The 17652-nt window shown below is 45.3% G+C and overlaps 1 protein-coding gene across 5 annotated transcripts in view; it reads left to right on the forward strand.

Moving 5' to 3' along the window:
- Positions 1 to 523: 523 nt before the first annotated feature.
- The window catches only part of CATSPERE (catsper channel auxiliary subunit epsilon), a 108150-nt gene continuing 91021 nt past the window's right edge, over positions 524 to 17652 (forward strand). For 4 of the 5 annotated variants that reach the window (XM_081945184.1, XM_081945185.1, XM_081945187.1 and 1 more), the window contains exons 1-4: positions 524 to 694; positions 2603 to 2651; positions 5014 to 5087; positions 14524 to 14587. In XM_081945184.1, coding sequence (XP_081801310.1) covers positions 624 to 694; positions 2603 to 2651; positions 5014 to 5087; positions 14524 to 14587 — 258 coding nt within the window. In that variant the 5' untranslated portion in view covers positions 524 to 623. Of the gene's footprint in view, positions 695 to 728; positions 833 to 2602; positions 2652 to 5013; positions 5088 to 14523; positions 14588 to 17652 lie in introns of those variants that run through there. The other variant, XM_081945186.1, reaches the window with a different exon arrangement.

Here is a 17652-nt window from a genome sequence, read left to right on the forward strand (position 1 = left end):
GCAGCGCTTCCCAGCAAGTGAGATGTTGATCACATTGGAATTCCTCAGTGAAGAAGCCCCATAAATCAACTGGTTGCTGCTTAGAAGTACAGTACGGGCGAGACCAGATTAATGAAGTACACAAAGCATTCCAATTTAGTATAGAAAATTATGGGCGCGAAAGACCACTCCCATGGAGGCGCTTTAATTATTCCTCCACCCACTTTCTGCACTTGCCGCAGAAAGAGTCAAGGTGACCCCATCCCGGCCGATAAAGGCGCCTTCTTCCCCGCCCTTTTCACGCCGAGCTAACTCCATTGCCGCATCTCATCTCTGCGCTGCCCGCCGCCTATTGGTCATCCTTCGATAGCCCCGCGTGAGCCGATGTGATGACTTGCCTCCTTATCTGCATAGCCCGAACAACGTGCCGCTTCGAGCTCCCTCCACAGAAGGGACTACACTTCCCAGGATTCTGGTCGGCGAATTACGCCGCGGTTTACAGCCGCGGGGCATCTCGGGAGACGCAGTTGCTGTTAGTCTCTTTTCCGAACGTTGCTGAATTGTGGCGCTGTCTGTGCCGCGAGGGGGAGAGCGCGCTGCGGCCGTTGTTGGTAACGGGCTGGGATGTTCCTGGCGCAGCTCTGATGGCCGGCTTTTTCATCCTGCTGTTGCTGCTGAATTGCCAGTGGTGGAGCGGTTGCGGGGCAGTGTGGAGGTGGGGCATGGGGGAGATTCAGGGGAAGGTGAACGAAAAGGTTGTCATAAGGGAAAGCAAGGCTAGCATCAACCTTCCATAACCGACGTTGTGTTCCAAGAAACGTCACTATTTTATTTACTTGTCAACATGTACAAGGTAACAGGTATTAGTATAGACAATGGACATTATCGCATGAGATTGGTACAAATAGATGGATATAAATAAGTATAACATGGCCATAAACACAAAATGAGTACGTTATCAATGGGGACAATAGGACTGGGACGGTAGACACTCTGGTGCACTTATGCACGCCCCCTTAGGGACCTCTTAAAAAAACAAAACACCACAGAAAATATTAAAAAGTATTTTTCTAGTCAAAATTGAATGTGCAATAAAAGTCTCGTACTCGATTTGGATTAACTCCTCCCCCCCTTTTTTTAAAAAAATAAAGACTGCTTTTTCTGCAACTAGAAAATTATTTTATCCCAGTGTTGAATTTCTTTAAAGTTTGTCCTTCGTTTTATTTTTCCAAGAAAATATGCTCACTGTGACTTCTACGTAAAATTTTAGACTATTATTAGCATTTTAATAAAGATGATAGTAGTATTTAAACATGGCAACCATGGCTGCTTTTGAAGTTTAGGAAACCATGTTTTCCTTTGAACCAAAGCCACTTCTTTTGATATGCAAAAAATAGCCTTTCAGGGACTTCAGTCGGACAAAATCAAACCCCCAGTGGGAAAAGAGGAGATGTAACATGTTGTAAGGGGGTTTGGTTGTATTTTTTGTTGCTTTATGACATCACATGTATAATTTGTTTTTGTGCCCTATTTAAAAACTTGGCAGCCCCTTAATAAAGGCTTTCTGTGTTGCCTAAAGTATTTCCCACCTACAATCAACACTCAGATGAGTAGAGATTAACACAAAGATTAAGATTAGACCAGAAATCAAGAAATTAATCATACCCAAATAAGGAACTGCTTAGCAAGCTAACAGTAAACAGCCCAAACAAAGAACCACCAAAACCATTCCCTCCAACTGACAATGTAGCCACTAGACTAGAATATAAAACGAGAGCAAACCTTATTCCGTACTAGCACCAATAATGTTACCTAGTTTGGATGATGAAATGTCTGCAAGAAAAAAAGCCAAGCTCACAGAGTATCAAGGACCCCTCATTTCAATCCTCATCTACATATATTCTCTATTGATATTTGTATCCTCCTCCTTTTCCTTAAAATGGCATTATTCTCCCTGATTGACATGAGATACTGCAGTTATTTTAGTTGTCATTGTATGACCTTTTTGGCTCCCTGCTTTATTTCTGCATGTGATACATTTTCTTGAAGTGGACTGATGGCTTCCCATTTTTAATAGCACCAAAAATAAATAAATAAATAAGTAAGTAAGTAAGTAAGTAATATTAGAGGGGAAGTGATGAATGCAGCTTTTTATCCTTGATATAATACTATACCGAGGCCCAATTATTCATTTTATGGAAGCTCACAAATATTTTGACTTCTTTCAAAATTTAAAATTTTCTACTGGAGAAAGGGAAAATTGAACTGAAGATGTGTCTCTCTGATTGGGACCACTCAGCTACTTTTTGAGGTGATTTTTCATGGCACTTGTATAGATCTGGAGCAGAAAAAGACCACTACTACAAATTTCTGTTTTCCAGTAATAAAAAGTATAAAAAGCAGAATCCAAAAGTAATTTGATCAAAGAACTGGCTTAGAAAGAATGGAATACCACTTTCTTCAATATTATTAATCTGATAAATTTGTCTCTTTTTTCATTTAAGAAAATTAGGCAGCAAAATGATGAATAATCAGAATAATTCATAACTAACCATTATATGAATGACAGAGGAGTGCAAGCATTAGCAGTTAATGGAAAACTTTTTTTTAATTTTACTTCCAGATATAGAACAAGCACTGGAACGTATTTTATATTTTCCACAAGTACTACTGTAAGTGCTTATTGTTAAAATCCATATAAAATATATATCATAAGTGGTTTCGACCTGGATTGACTCATTGAAACATATTTTTGTGTGATGGGTTCAAAATAAATTTTATTGCATTATGTATTGAGGTAGTATTTAAAGTTTTCTAAACTATTTTGCCATCTTTAGTTAAAGTTTTATAAATTTCATTGAACCTCTATTTACAGAGTAATACAACATATTATACATAATTTAGATTAAGACTCCAATTTTACATTTGTACAAACGTTGTTTGGGGGATAACTGCTATAGTATCAATTACAGAATACCAAACTTATTCATTTGCAGATTACTGTACTAATATATTAGAGTATATTAATAATTTTATAACATAAATATTTTTTCTGAAATATATCCATCAAGTTGTCAGTTTAATAGAGTTTTTGGCTAAACTTGCATTTCACAATTAATTTAGAGACTAGAGTATAAATAGAATTTGTGACCTGTTTTAATGTTACATCATTACAATACTGTGGATAGTGAATGCTTTCATGATGTCAGATATTATACTATAGAATAAATTAGTTATTTTCCAATATATTGTGTTTAATCTTTTATACCATTTTATAATATTTAATATGTGAAATGCACCCACTGTTGGTGCACTAATCAATAGGATCTTAGAAAACCACAAATCAGCCACTTTTTATTAATGTGCAATTAAGCAACTACCTTCCTTTGATTTCCGTGAAACTTCAAATATGCAGAAAATGTTATAAACACAACCCATCACTTTTCTGCAATGATCTTTCAGATAATACCAGAAATCATATATCTTTGCCACATTGGTAAAGAAGAAAAGAATGGAGGTAGTGCACCCATTCTGACCTCCTTGACCTCTCAGCAGCTTTCAATACCATCAACCTTGGTATCCTTTTGGACTGACTGCAAGGTTTGAGACAGTAGCACAGTGTTTGATTTGCTTTCATACTTGGTTAATAGAGAGCGAGAGGCCCAGCCCACAGCCACTCCTTTGTGAGGTGCCATATGGCTTTGTACTCTATCTGCTTCTTTTTAACATCCAAATGAAGTTGCTAGGTGAGATCATCTGATACTATTGGATAAGATATCATCACTATGCTGATGATACTCAGCTTTACATGTCTATCCCTTGTGATGCAAGTGATGCTGTGAGTGCCTGGTCACAGTGCCTAGATGTTGTAGGGGCCCAGATGGAGGACAGCTCAGGCTTCAACTAAACCCTGGTAATATGGAGTGGGCTGTAGATTCACGAAGCCTCAGAATCTGAAGGTTTACCATTTTTAGTTCTGGATGGGTGGCACTATCCCATACAAACCCAGTGCACAACTTGGGGGTTCTCCTAGACTTGTGACTCCTGTTTAAAAAGCAGGTGGCAGTTGTGGCTAGGAGAGCCTTTGGGCAACTTTGTATTGTGTGTGAGTTCTTGAACCATGGGGTCCTGCACACAATGACTCAAGCCCTGGTTAACTCTCAGTTGGAATACTGCAGTACATTCTACATGGGGCTCCTCTTGAAGCATTTGAAACTACAGTGGTACAGAGTGCAAAAGCACGGATAGTTCTGGAGGTCTCTTGAGTGGCATATGTGACACTGCGGCACTGGCTCCTGATTTGCTTCTGGGTCTAATTCAGGGTATTGGTCATTATCTTTAAAGCCTGTATGGCATAGGTCCAGGATATCTGAGGAGCTGTCTTGGCCCAATGAGATTGGTCCACCCAATTATGCCAGCAGAAAAGGCCAACTGGGACCCCATCAGCCAAGGAATTGCAGCAGGTGGGGTTCAGGGGGAGAGCCTTTTCTGCCATGGCTCTTGTCCTTTGGAATATCTTACCACAGGAGGTAAGATCTGTCCCCACCCATCTGGTTTTCAGGAAATGCCTTAAAAATTAACTATGCCAGTTAGCAGGTGGCTAGTGTAGTAGCAGTGATGTCGCCCCACCTTTCCACTCTAAAACCATTTTTTAAATTTTAATCTCATATAATTTTAATCTGTTTTAATATTTTATCATTTTTACTTCCATATGCTATGTTATAAGATGTAAGATGAGCAGCATATAGATTTGATAAACCTCATATTGCAAGATGAGAAGCATATAGATTTGATAAACAACCAAATAAATACATTTAAAACTGAAAATTTTGCTATATGTTTGAATACCAACCAAAATCTGGAGAATTGGAAGTTGCAACTTTTTCTGTGCAGAAATCACATGTGGAAGAGTCCCTTTAGATTTAAAGGAGTGTAAATAGAAATGCATAAATCTGCATTATTAACCAGATCTTTATATTTTAAAACCAGTTATATGTTTTACTGGGTATTTCAATGTTCTCTTTTCTTTATTAGATATATTTAGAATATGAAGGAACTGAATTTGAAAAATGGGATATTTCATCATTTTGTACAGTTGATGATGCAACGTAAGTATTACAGAATATGTAAATACCTGTGTACAAAGAAATAGACTGTAGAAAGAATATCTGCTGGGTTTTTTTTGAAAATGTAATAAAATAACTAATTTATAACTAATGTACCGGTTATTTGTTGAGGCAGAAAGAGGATGATATGGTGATCCTTTAACAGTAATAAATCTCAGAGCTAATAATAATTTATTTATAGAATATTTTGTAGTTCTTTTTTAACTTTTTTATTAATCCCATTTTATAATTTAACTAACTACAATATAATAAAGATTATAAAAGTGATATGACAGTTACTATTTATTTATTTATTTATTTATTTTTAATTGTTCACATTTTTTATTAGTTTTAAAAATTTTACAAGGAAAAGGGGTTATAGGGTTATAAAACATTTTGACAGATACATCGTGCGGGTGGGAGAAGTCCCCCCAGGTCTTGCAACTTTTACAAACGAAGATAGAAAAATATCAACATTTACTTAAGTATTAGCAGTTTTAAGTTTAACACAAAATCATCAGTATGTTTCAATCATTTGTTTTGTATCACTTCCATGAAAGTACATTGTAGCAACAATTGCAATAGTGTTCCAAATCACTTTTGTGATCTGAGTCTTCTAGTTGTTGCGTCCTCCCTCCCGTCCACTGGCTGAGCCTCAGCCCCTCCCTCCTTTGTTTCTTGTGTAACATCCCCCATTTCACCTAAGAGAGCACTGTGTTTTTTAGTGAAAGCCTCTGCTTCCACTACTGTGTTGATTCTAATTCTGCTGCCCTCCCAAAAAATCAACATGCCTTCTGGAAACAGCCACTTGAACCAAACCCCATTATTATATAATTTTTTTGCTAAGAAGGAATATTTCCTTCTGTTATCTCTTACTTTCTTTGGGATCTGTTTAAGAATGGTTATTTCTTTATCTTTATATTTTTATGGAGCCCTTTGAGCTCCTAGAACCTCATCTCTTGTAGTCTTTCTAAGAAATTTGACATGAACTTCCCTTGGAACATTGTGTGTTCTTGCATAGGCTGAATTAACCCTATAGATCAGATCAATGTCCCACCAAAGCTGTTGTTTATCTCTATTAATATATTCTGCTAGTATTGTGGTCATAAGCTCCTTAAGATCTTCGTTCTCAACTTCTGGCAAGTTTTGGAACCTAAGAAAAAAAGACATCCTTTCAAATTCCATTTTTAACATCTGATTTCCAAATTCTGCATTCCCCCTTTGGATTGTCTTCATCTCGTCTCTCATCCCAACCGCCCCCTCCTCCAGCACACCTATCCTCTGTTCATTCCGTGTAGTTTGCTGATTCGTCTCTCTGAGCTGTTCATTTAAGTCCTGCAGTTGTTTTTTTTAATTTTGTCCTGTCCCTTTAAGATGATTTGAAGCATCTGTTGAGTAGACAAGTCCTTTGCACTCTCTTCAGAGACTTTAGGTTGTAGAAAAGATCCCAGTTGTGACTGTTGAGCGGGGCTGGACGTGGAAGATGTTGGGGCCGATGAGGCCTTACCAGGCGGTAATTTCTTTGGACCCATCATGAGATAGTTGTTATTCTGTGCAAAGAGATGGTGTCTGTGGGAGAGCACAGCCGGTAGGGATCACCAAACAAACAAGTCCAAAGGAGAATAAGTCCTCTAGTAGAGAACTAGAGCAAATAGGTGGGTCAAAATATTCCAAATCCAGGGGAATAAGGTACTTGAAGAGGCTCCTGGAAGTCTCTGGGGTGGAAATTAGTTGAAAGCCATAAAGTTTTCCAAGGGAGGAATCTCATTCATAAAGACAAAGAAGAGGGAGGAAGTTGCCATATTGGCTCAGCCAGTACAGGTGGTCAGGAAACAACAAAGTCAAAGTTCCCATAGATAGTTTAGAGAAGAATCAGTTCAGCCATCCTTTCTCTCGCAATTGTAGCCAAGAAAAAAAAAATTCCCCCCATTATTTAAGGGAAGTGAAAGTAGTTTTCAAACTTTCTCTCTCCCCCATAAAAGGGAGAGATTTTTCAAGTGCTGCTTTTCCAAGGGGGGGTACTATTTATTTTTTAAACATCTAATTTTCCTGTGCACCGCTTGGAGAGTTCAAGCAATGGGTTAATTCAGTTTGGTTGCCCTGGATACTGAGGAACTTTTTTTCTCCTTTGACCACACCTCCTAGTGTGATTACTTGCCAGAATTTATTCCTCAGTCTGCCCGTTCGGATGCATTTTTGAGAGCTCAGGCTGACTTAATTCCTTGGCTTGGACTCTCCTACCTTCCTAATCTAAAATTTTCTCCTCTAAGTTGTGTTTTTTCTCCATTCTCTTCCCTTCTCTATTTTGCCTTCTTTCCAATCCGCAGCTGCTTCGAGCTGCCCCGGAAGCCAGGAGGTAAGCGTGTGGTGGGGGGAGGCCTTTCTCCACAGCCTCGCAATTGTGCAGGCTTGGAGGCCCGCTGCTTGCTCTCTGGAGCGCGGCAGCAGCGGCGAGGAGCTTTTTTCCGCTCGGTTCCCTCCCGGTTTGTTGTTTTCCCGGCTAGTTTTTTCGTTTTTTCGCTTCCCCTGCATTTTTTTCCGCCCTCAGCCGCCGCGGAGGAGCGAGCGACCCAGATCGCATACGGCCACCGCTTTTGCCTCCGTTAGTCCCTCGCTGTTGCGGCGGCCATTTTTTGGCATGAATTTTTCGCGCCTTAAATATCGGCCATTGCCGCTCAGCCACGCTTAGGCAGGATGCCGCTTGGTGGTCGCAGGGCCTTGTCAGGGCCTGCCCAGCGGGCCCTCGACCACCATCTAATAGTTTTTCAGCGGCGCTGGTCCCTTGGCCACCACGTGACCTTCGCACCGGCACAGGGAAGCGATTACCACCTAAGCTGAAGGCCAGACCTATCATAACAACTAGCGACTCTGGCCTACTTTCTTCCCTGCCTCTCCTGTCGGGTCCCTGCAGCCTGAGCTGCAGGCCCATTCCATTACTTCTCCTCCTGGGTGCTCTCCCTTATGGCTGGCTACTGGTATTAATGTTTTTTTGTCATACTTGTATCATAAACCTTTTTAATTAATCACATCTCTTTTTCTTTTGTTCTTGCAGAGTAGCCAGTTGAACTCTCCTGCATCCTAACCACCTGCCTGTGCTTCTGCATCATCCTTGTGCGGTCATTGGCATGGAGCTGCCCCCCCCATCAAGTTCCCTAGAGGCTAGACCAGGCCCTTCTCGGGCCCCTAGCAAGGAAACCCCTCCCACCAGGGGTGGGGGTGCGGGCAAGGGCAACTCAGGGGCCACGGGCAAACACCCTATCAGAGCCCCGTCTGCAGCCAAAGTTAAGGATGCTGAAAGGCGCCAACGGGCCCTTGACAAACAATTTGAAAAGGCCCGGCGCCAGGCAGGGACAGGGTCCCCTCCAGGGGAAAACCCTGTTCCTCCATCCCGGGGCAATCCCTTAACCTTGATGAATGAGGAGGTAGAGTCTCAGGATCTGTCCCCAGATAGGTCGCTGATGGAACTGGTCTCGCCAGCTCCATCCTGGTCATATGAGCAGGACCCCGTTCCGGAGGGCCCCAGCAGGGCCCACCCATCCGGGGTTTCCCCTTACCACCTTCAGGATCCCGGGGATCAAGACTCCGACTGACCATGAACCCGAGCTTTCGGCCTGCATGCAGGCCGTGGTTGATCGCGCAATCGCCAAAGGCATTGCTGAGGGCCTCCGGAAACGGACCCTTCCCCCTCCGGAGGCCGGGGTCCCCCGCCCTGGCCCGGTGGATCCCCCACCAGCCAAACGTGTCCGTCACCCGTCCCTTGAGTCATCTGTAGTCAGTGAAACCTCGGCCATCGAGGATCCTGACCAGGACGGACAGGAACTATCTGAGGACGAGGGCCCCTCCCCCGATGCCCCCTCCTTTTCGGAGCTATTCAAACCTAGCCTCTTTAAGTCTATCCTCCACAAGGCCAAGCTAGCCACTAGGGTAGGGATCAAACCCAAGCCGGCCCAACCTCCGGCTGATTCTGCTCCCGAAAACCCCAACGCGGCCATGTTCGACGTTCCTGCTCCTCAGCAAGAACTGGTCCTGGTTCCAGGTTTATTCCTGGACGTGATACAATGACAGTGGACTCAACCAGCCACCTTATCTTTCCCTAGCGGGGCAGACAAAAAGCTGTACACAATGGATCCCACCTTGGAAGACCTCTTGGTTCTCCCGACCGTGGACCCGCCCATTACCGCCCTTACCTCCAACTCCCCCCTCCCAGCCGACCTGCTGGAGGGACTTAAGGTGGAGGATAAGAAGGCGGAGAAGGTATGTCACAAAGCCCATCTTACGGCTGCCTGGGCCATCAAGGCTTCCTCCTCCGCGTCCTTTTTTAATACGGCCTCGGTCATCTGGCTACGGGAGCTGCTGACCAAACTTCCGGTGGGGGACATGTGCCTCCGCCAGGATATCTCAAAAATTATTGCGGCCTCCCAATATGCTGCGGACGTGTCCCTTAACGCCACAAAATTCGCATCTAGGGCCCTGGCAGCCAACGTCACCTGCCGCCGTCTGGTCTGGCTCCGCCACTGGCAGGCGGACCAGAAAAACAAATGGAAGCTGGCCTCTGGCCCCTTCAAGGGAGCCAAATTATTCGGGGAGGTGCTAGACCCACTCCTCATTGAATCAAAAGATAAGAGAAAGGTCCTACCATCTCTCTCAAAAAAGCAGGACCGTAAGTCTGCCCCCTACCCCAGGAGGCAGTCTTTTCGTGCCTCAGAACCTTCTACCTCTTCCACCTTCACCCCGCCCTACAGACCGGCCGGTCAGTCAGGGGACAGGTTCCAGGACAGATCAAATTTCAGGGACAGAGGTAGACAGCAATTCGGCTTCCGCAAATCCAACCGTGGCGGAGCCTCTAACAGGCCATTCCGCAAATCAAAGTGACTGCCCGGGCCTGTCACCCAAAGGGGGGCGACTTCAACTATTCGCCCACCATTGGGCCCAGACACAGAGGATGCCTGGGTCCTCCAGATTGTCAGGGAGGGCCTATCCCTAGAATTCCTCTCCCCCCGCCCCGGAACTTCATCCTGTGCCCCACTCCCTCCTGCCCTCTGAAGAGGGAGCTCATGAACCAGGAGATTCTTCATCTCCTGGAGATAGATGCGATAGAGCAGGTGCCCCCCGACCAGGAAGGGAGGGGGTCCTACTCCATACTCTTCCTGGTACCCAAGAGCTCGGGGGGATGGAGGGCCATCTTAGATCTCAAGAACCTCAACAGGCACATCGCCTATCGGAGGTTCAAGATGCAGTCCCTCCAGTCCATCCTGACGGGGATCCGTCAGGGAGACGTCCTCACCTCTATCGACCTAAAGGAGGCCTATCTCCACATCCCCATCCGTCCCCAGCACAGGAGGTTCCTGCGCTTTTTCTACGCCTGCAGGCATTTCCAATACCGGGCCCTCCCCTTTGGCCTGTCGTCGGCACCCAGGACCTTCACCAAGGTCCTGGCAGTGGTAGCGGCCCAGCTCAGGCGCAGACCCATAAGGTTGCAGTGCTACCTGGACGACATCTTGATTCAGTCGTCGTCCAGGCAGCAGGCCTTGCGGGACCTCCGCATCACAATGAGGACTCTAAGGAACCATGGTTTTTCCCTGAACCTAAAGAAAAGCCACCTGGTTCCCACCACCAGACTCATCCACTTGGGGGCGGCGATAGACACTTCCTTGTGCAGGGTTTTCCTCTCCCAGGACAGGCTAGACAGCTTGGTGTCCATGACCCACAGGGTGATGCATGCGAGACAGGTTCCGATCGTCCTCCTGTCACAGCTGTTGGGGAAAATGATCTCCTGCATCTCGATCGTCCCCTGGGCTCGTCTTCACTCCAGAGCCTTTCAATGGCTCCTCCTCCCCCACCAGAGGGCTTCCAGGAGCAACTCAACCCGGCTGGTGCGCGTCCCCCCCGGCGGTGAAGAGGTCCCTCCGATGGTGGACGTCCCCTGCGCTCCTCCAAGGTCATCTTTTCAAAGAACCCGATCGGTTGGTCGTCACCACGGATGCCAGCCTTGCCGGCTGGGGGGCACACATAGATCATCCCGTGGTGCAAGGCAAGTGATCACCCACCGAGACGTCCTACAGCATCAATCTTCTGGAGCTCCGTGCAGCCCGTCTGGCGCTCCGTCATTTCCACCAGGACATTCGTCAGCAACACGTCCTCTTAATGACAGACAATGTGGCCACAAAGGCGCACATAAACCGCCAGGGCGGCACCAGATCCAAGAAGTTGATGAGGGAAGCGGAATCCCTGGGGCGCTGGGCGGAGAGGCACTTGGCGTCTCTTCGCTCCGACCACATTTCTAGGGTCAACAACACCCATGCGGACTGGTTGAGCAGGACCACCATAGACCCCGCGGAATGGAGGCTGGCTCCTGCCCTGTTCCGCCAGCTATCCCGAAGATTCGGCATCCCGACGGTCGACCTCTTTGCGTCCAGGGAGAACGCTCAGCTTCACAGATATTTCTCCTGCTTCCAATCCCCGGGGGCGGAAGGGACGGATGCCCTTCGTTGCACGTGGCCCCGGGGCCTGTTACACGCCTTCCCGCCTCTACCCCTGCTTCCGCAAGTCCTCAACAAGATCATCGCGGAGGGAGCAGAGGTGATCCTCGTGGCCCCTCATTGGCCCCGCAGATCGTGGTTCGCCGACCTGATCAGCCTATTTCTATCAGGTCTCTCTCAGCCAGGGGGCCATTGTCCACCCGGAGCCCCAATGGCTCCAGTTGGCCGTCTGGCACTTGAGGGGGACCTGCTGAAGCGCGAAGGCTTATCAGATGAGGTAGTCTTCACTATACAGGCGGCTAGACGACCCTCGACAACGAGGATCTACGATTCTTCTTGGGCCACCTTTGCCAAATGGTGCGAGGACTTGCAATTTGACCCGGTCATGGCTCCTGTGCCCCGCGTTCTGGACTTCCTGCAAGGGGGTCTCGCCAAGGGCCTCGCTCCTAATACTCTCTGGCGACAGGTGGCAGCCCTTTCCACCGTTTGGGCCGGTGACCCTGTCTTGCCTCTTAGCAAGGTTCCCAGGGTACGTTCCTTTCTCAAAGGAGCCAGTAACCTCCGACCTCCCACGGTCCATCGCTACCCCACCTGGCAGCTGTCCGTGGTCCTTCAGGCTATCACCTCCCCGCCTTTTGAGCCGCTTCGCACTGCGTCCCTACGACATCTCACAATCAAGATGGCCTTCCTCGTCACCGTAACGTCGGCTCGTCGTATTTCTGAGCTGGCAGCCCTGTCTGTCCGCCAGGACCTATGTACCATCTATCCGGACAGGGTGGTGTTGAGACTAGACCCGACCTTTATTCCAAAGGTCAATACTTGGTTCCACAGGACGCAAGACATCGTGCTTCCTGATTTTTGCCCGCGTCCGTCGCATCCCAGGGAGCGCCTATGGCACATGCTAGACGTTAGAAGAGCGCTGAAGATGTACATCGCCCGTACTTCCGAGTTCCGGAAGTCGGAGTCTTTATTCGTGTCCTTTCAACCAGGCTCCCTGGGCAAGAAAGTTTCTTCTTCCACTGTTGGCAGGTGGCTGCGCGCTTGCATCGCTTCAGCCTATGAAAGCCAGGCCAGGTCGGTGCCTCGGGGCATTACGGCCCATTCCACTCGCAGTGCGGCCACGACTGCGGCTTGGGCTACCCGGCATTGATCCTCGACATTTGCAGGGCAGCTACGTGGTCCTCCCCGTCGCCCTTCATTCGGCATTACAAGCTGGACATCTACGCCTCGGCTGAGGCATCCTTCGGCAGGAGGGTGCTTCAAGGGGTTGTGTCTCAAACCGAATCCCGGGACTCTACTTCTGCCCGCCCAGATGGACAATAACTTGGGTATGTCCCATTGCTTGGACTCTCCAAGCGGTGCACAGGAAAATGACCATTGGCTTACCTGAAAGGTCCTTTTCTGTGCACTGCGGGAGAGTCCAACCCACCCTGGCTGATCCGTCCAGGGATTCGTCATCTTCGTGTCAACTGGAGTCATCTTTGGACGCCTTCGCTCCATCCTCTCGGTACAGACCATCTCGAAATTCTGGCAAGTAATCACACTAGGAGGTGTAGTCAAAGGAGAAAAAAAGTTCCTCAGTATCCAGGGCAACCAAACTGAATTAACCCATTGCTTGGACTCTCCCGCGATGCACAGAAAAGGACCTTTCAGGTAAGCCAATGGTCATTCTAAGCAAAGCAGCTCTAAGAAAAAGATATGAGATACATATGAGTTACCCTACTTTTTGTAATAAATAATAAATTAGTTGATTGTGTGTTTAAACTAATTGTGTAAATCAGCATGTAAATCAGCATTGGAGCCTTTCTTCCCTAAAGAAGCACATTTTTCTTTGTTTTTGAGATAAGAGTGCATTCCCCAATATTTTCCATTAATTTCCCCACTATTTGCAGACAATACTGCTAACAGCAAATATACTCAGAGATATTTAAAACAATGGGTAATTTTATTAGAAAAAAGTGCTCTAATCTAGCCTGTTTTTTGCAGTTATACAGGGCAGATGATTTTAAAAAATATGGTTTATTGAATAAACACACCATAATCCATTTAAATCATAGTGTAAAAGAAACAATTAACATTATTATTAATTTTTTAAAAAAATAGTTTTTATTGGACATTTTTACATTTAAAAAACAGGGAAAAACACACATAAAAAAGAATAAAACGACAAACATAACAATATAAAATAGTTACACAGCCTTCTGTATCGGCATTCATGTTTAGCCTTTCTAATTCTCTATTCTATATTGCCTTCCTATCGATGTTAACTTCTGTAATAGTGTAATAACAGTTGTACTAACACTTGTTATAATATTAATTTTCATATCATTTTATTTACATTGTAGTCAATATTTTAAGTTTGATAGTAATTAGTAACTTTGGTTAATTTTTATTCAATACTAGTTTAGAGGGGGGAAAAACCACAAGCAAAGACTTCTATTTCCTGTTTTGGCTTCTGTTTTCTAGCGACTTATAAATTCTATTCCATATTTTCTAGAAATCCGATTCTTCTCTTTCTTTTAATTCCATGGTCATTTTGTCCATCTCTGCACATTTGAGTACCTTTCTAATTATTGTTTCATCTGTGGGTATATTAATTTGTTTCCAGTTTTGTGCAAAAGCGATGCTAGCTGCAGTGAGTATGGATAGTATTATGTATTGAAATGTTTTGTTCATTTTCGGGTCTAATATTCCTAATAAGAACGATTCTGGAAGAAACAATAATTAGTTCACACAACATATTAAGCTGAAAAACCAGGTATATTAACATAATGAGTGCAGTTCTTTATGTGCACTTTGTACTGTATTTCCACAAAATTGCAGACTGCTATAAAACAGCCTTACTTGCACCATTCTATAATTGCATTAGTTATAATATTGGAATTTAGCAAATTATCAGGAAAATTTTATAAGTAATTATGTGTTATTTAATTTTGATTCTCCCTCTCCCCTTGCTTTAGGGCAAAAACAACAGAACTGTTTTGTCCAGTTCCTGGTTCTCATAGGATTCAACCAGAACTTTCAGTAAGTTCTCAATTATTTCAAAATATTATGAACACATATACTGTATGACTATGTAACTGTGTTGTGTTTTTATGATGAAACCAAAGGCTCTGAAATGAAAGAAAACAGAAGCACAGGTAGAGTTATATTTATTTATTATTACGGCAGACAAAGTTCTGCTCTCTTCAATAAATGGTTATTGTTTGGTGACAGATAGTCTTGAATGTCTTACTAAAAGGTCTCTGCTTTATTGAGAGAAAGCAGACAGCAGTAGATTATGAATGTCACAATTTCAGTGCTACAGAATTGGCAGATTCATGCTGCAAAAGAAGGGGAGGACAACTTCACAGCTTTATTATTTGAGGTTGAAATTCTTTTTACTGATCCAGTAGAACTAGTGATAGAAGATAGGCATCTTTTTGGAAACAACAATGACAATAGTTCTATCTGAGGAGTGAACTGCAAGGTTTCCACTGTTGTTATGTTCCACTGTTGGCACAGGGAAACAGAAGTGGAAACATCCAGTGTGTCAGACTTCAGGGTTTTCCTTACTGGGGGTGAGGGAAGCTCCTGGTGTTGGGAGTGGGTGAATCCAGCAGCTGCAGTGGCATACCGTAGAACCTACGTTGGAGCGCTAATCAGCTGTGTGGCGGGGAGGTGGCTAGCGCAAGGCAACCGGAACTCCTGACAAATTAGCTGTGAGAGGAGGCGAAGGCATCAGCCTGACTATCAGCTGTGAGGCCTTGCAGAGCCGATCAGAGCCACAGCCACCTTCCAGAAAAGATCTGCTCCAAAATAGGGTGTGGCTTGCCTATACAACCACACTGGGAGATGCAAACTCTTGGAAACCTAACGTTGGTGGGCCATATGGGAGAAAGAGGGCTTTGCGGTCTGGTGGGCCCTCGTTACCTGGCATCACCTCCTTGAGGGAAGTAGAATATCATTTGAGGTATGGATGGACCATAAAAACCTTGAGGCCCTCCAGGCCCCGCATAGGTAGTCACCTAAACAGGTACAGTACTTTCAACGCTTCCAGTTCATCTTGCAGTATATTCCGGCCGGGAGAAACTTTCTAGCGGACATGTCAAGGATGCCTCAATACAATAGCTGCTGGGAAGAGGTGGTGCATGCCATCATTCCCCCCTCACCAGAGACACAACCCACTGCCTGGATTTCAGCCCAGTGGCTGACTTCAACAGCCAAAGAGTTGACAAGTCACTTACAGACCGAATTACTCACAGACCTGTGGCTCTTGGTGCACTGGCAATGGGATGGGTTGGCGTGGAAAGGCAATAAACTGCATGTGCCACATGCCCTGAGGCCACAGGTACAACAAAGGTGCCACGAGTTGAAACAAGCAGGACACTGGGTTCCTGAAAACCCTGAATTTAGTCAAGCAGCAATTTTGGTTGCCCAGGCTGCAACACAAAATAGAGGACTAATGTCAGAAGCTGTCCGATCTGCGCAACTACCAAACCCTGCACAGAGTAACTCCTTGGCCTCTTGCAGTCAGTGGCCAAACCCATCTGGCTATGGGAAGAGATAGGCATGGATTTTTGTTGTTGAGCTGCCGGAGAGCAATGGCCGCAGTCATATGGACGGTCATTGATTTATTTTCTAAACAGGCCCATTTGATGCCTTGCCCCAGGTTACCGTCAGCACGAAAATTGGGTAAACTATTCCTGTAGCATATTTATTACTTTCACATGGTGCCGCAGAAGATCATTTCGAATAGGGTGGTACAGTTCACAGCCATCTGGAGTTTATCCAGATGATAGAGTCATCCCAGGGTTAAACTCAGCTTTCCATCTAAGTACTAACGGTGCATCAGAGAGAGCCAACACCATTGTAGAAAGGTATCTTAGGTGCTATGTCACCTATCAGCAGACCAATTGGATAGAACTGCCATTTTGGAAGTGACATTCAATAATGCCATCCACAGCACTACTGGCTTTACCCCTTTTAGGGTAGTGCATTGGATTGGATTTTTCTCCCATACCTGAGTACTTGCGAGCCTACCCCCCTCAACCCAAAAGAATGGATACATACCTAGCCAGGGGTATGGGAAGCCATGAAGAAGGCCTTACGGAAAGCCGCAGACACCCAGAAGATACAGGCAGACAGGAAACAGGCTCCCCAGAAGCCATTCCAGGTGAGAGAGAGGGTGTATCTATCGACCAAATACTTAAAGTTAAGGGACCCCCTGCCGGAAGTTGGGTCCAAAGATCTTGGGCCCATTCCCCATTGTACGGATAATTAATCCTGTAATGGTGGAGCTGAAACTACCCTGACTGTTAGGAAAGGTGCACCCTGTATTTCAAAGTAGACTGATAAAACCAGTGTCAGCGTTCCAAATACCATGCATGAATAAATCAAAGTCCAAGGCAGAATCATCCTTAAAGTTCCAATTTAATAATACATGTATGTTGGCACATCTGTGGAATTCCAACTTTGATTTGCTTCCTGGAATTCCACCCAGTTGAAAGTTCATGATCTTATGCCCACACCCATAAATCCATCACATGGTCCAATCTTCTTCTTCCACTCTGGCATCTCCACCCCTCTGCTTCCGCCAGGTGTCGAGGTGCGGAGACAAAAGATGACCTTGGGCTTCTAGAAAAAATGACAACAACACATTCCACAAATCTACTCCTTTCTATTCCCCCCTCCCAACTACTATACTAATGAAACAGCATAGGAAAATAATAAGAAAGTGTGGCAGGCCAAAGATTCTTAAAGGAACCTCTGCAGGCCTGACAGGCAGCCTCTCTTAAAAAAAACACACATTTTCAGCAAAAGAAGTAAAAGTAGAAATTACTATACACAATTACCCACCTCTGCCTCCCCCAGGGGAGTGTTAAAAGCGGTCTTCCACTCATCCCCTTTCCAGATACGGTAATACGCCTCTCTCAAGTCCAGCTTGGTGAAGATCTTGCCTTTAGCCAAGTTGTTTAACATATCTTTCATGAGAGGGAGGGGATAGTTGTTCTTTTTGCATACCGCATTCAAAGCTCGTAAATCCACACAGAGGCCAACTCCGCCATCTTTCTTTTCTCTGAAGAGCATTGGGGCAGCTACTTTTGATT

Source organism: Natrix helvetica, assembly GCF_964273705.1.
Source record: "Natrix helvetica genome assembly, chromosome: 2".
Taxonomy (NCBI): Eukaryota; Metazoa; Chordata; class Lepidosauria; order Squamata; family Natricidae; genus Natrix; species Natrix helvetica.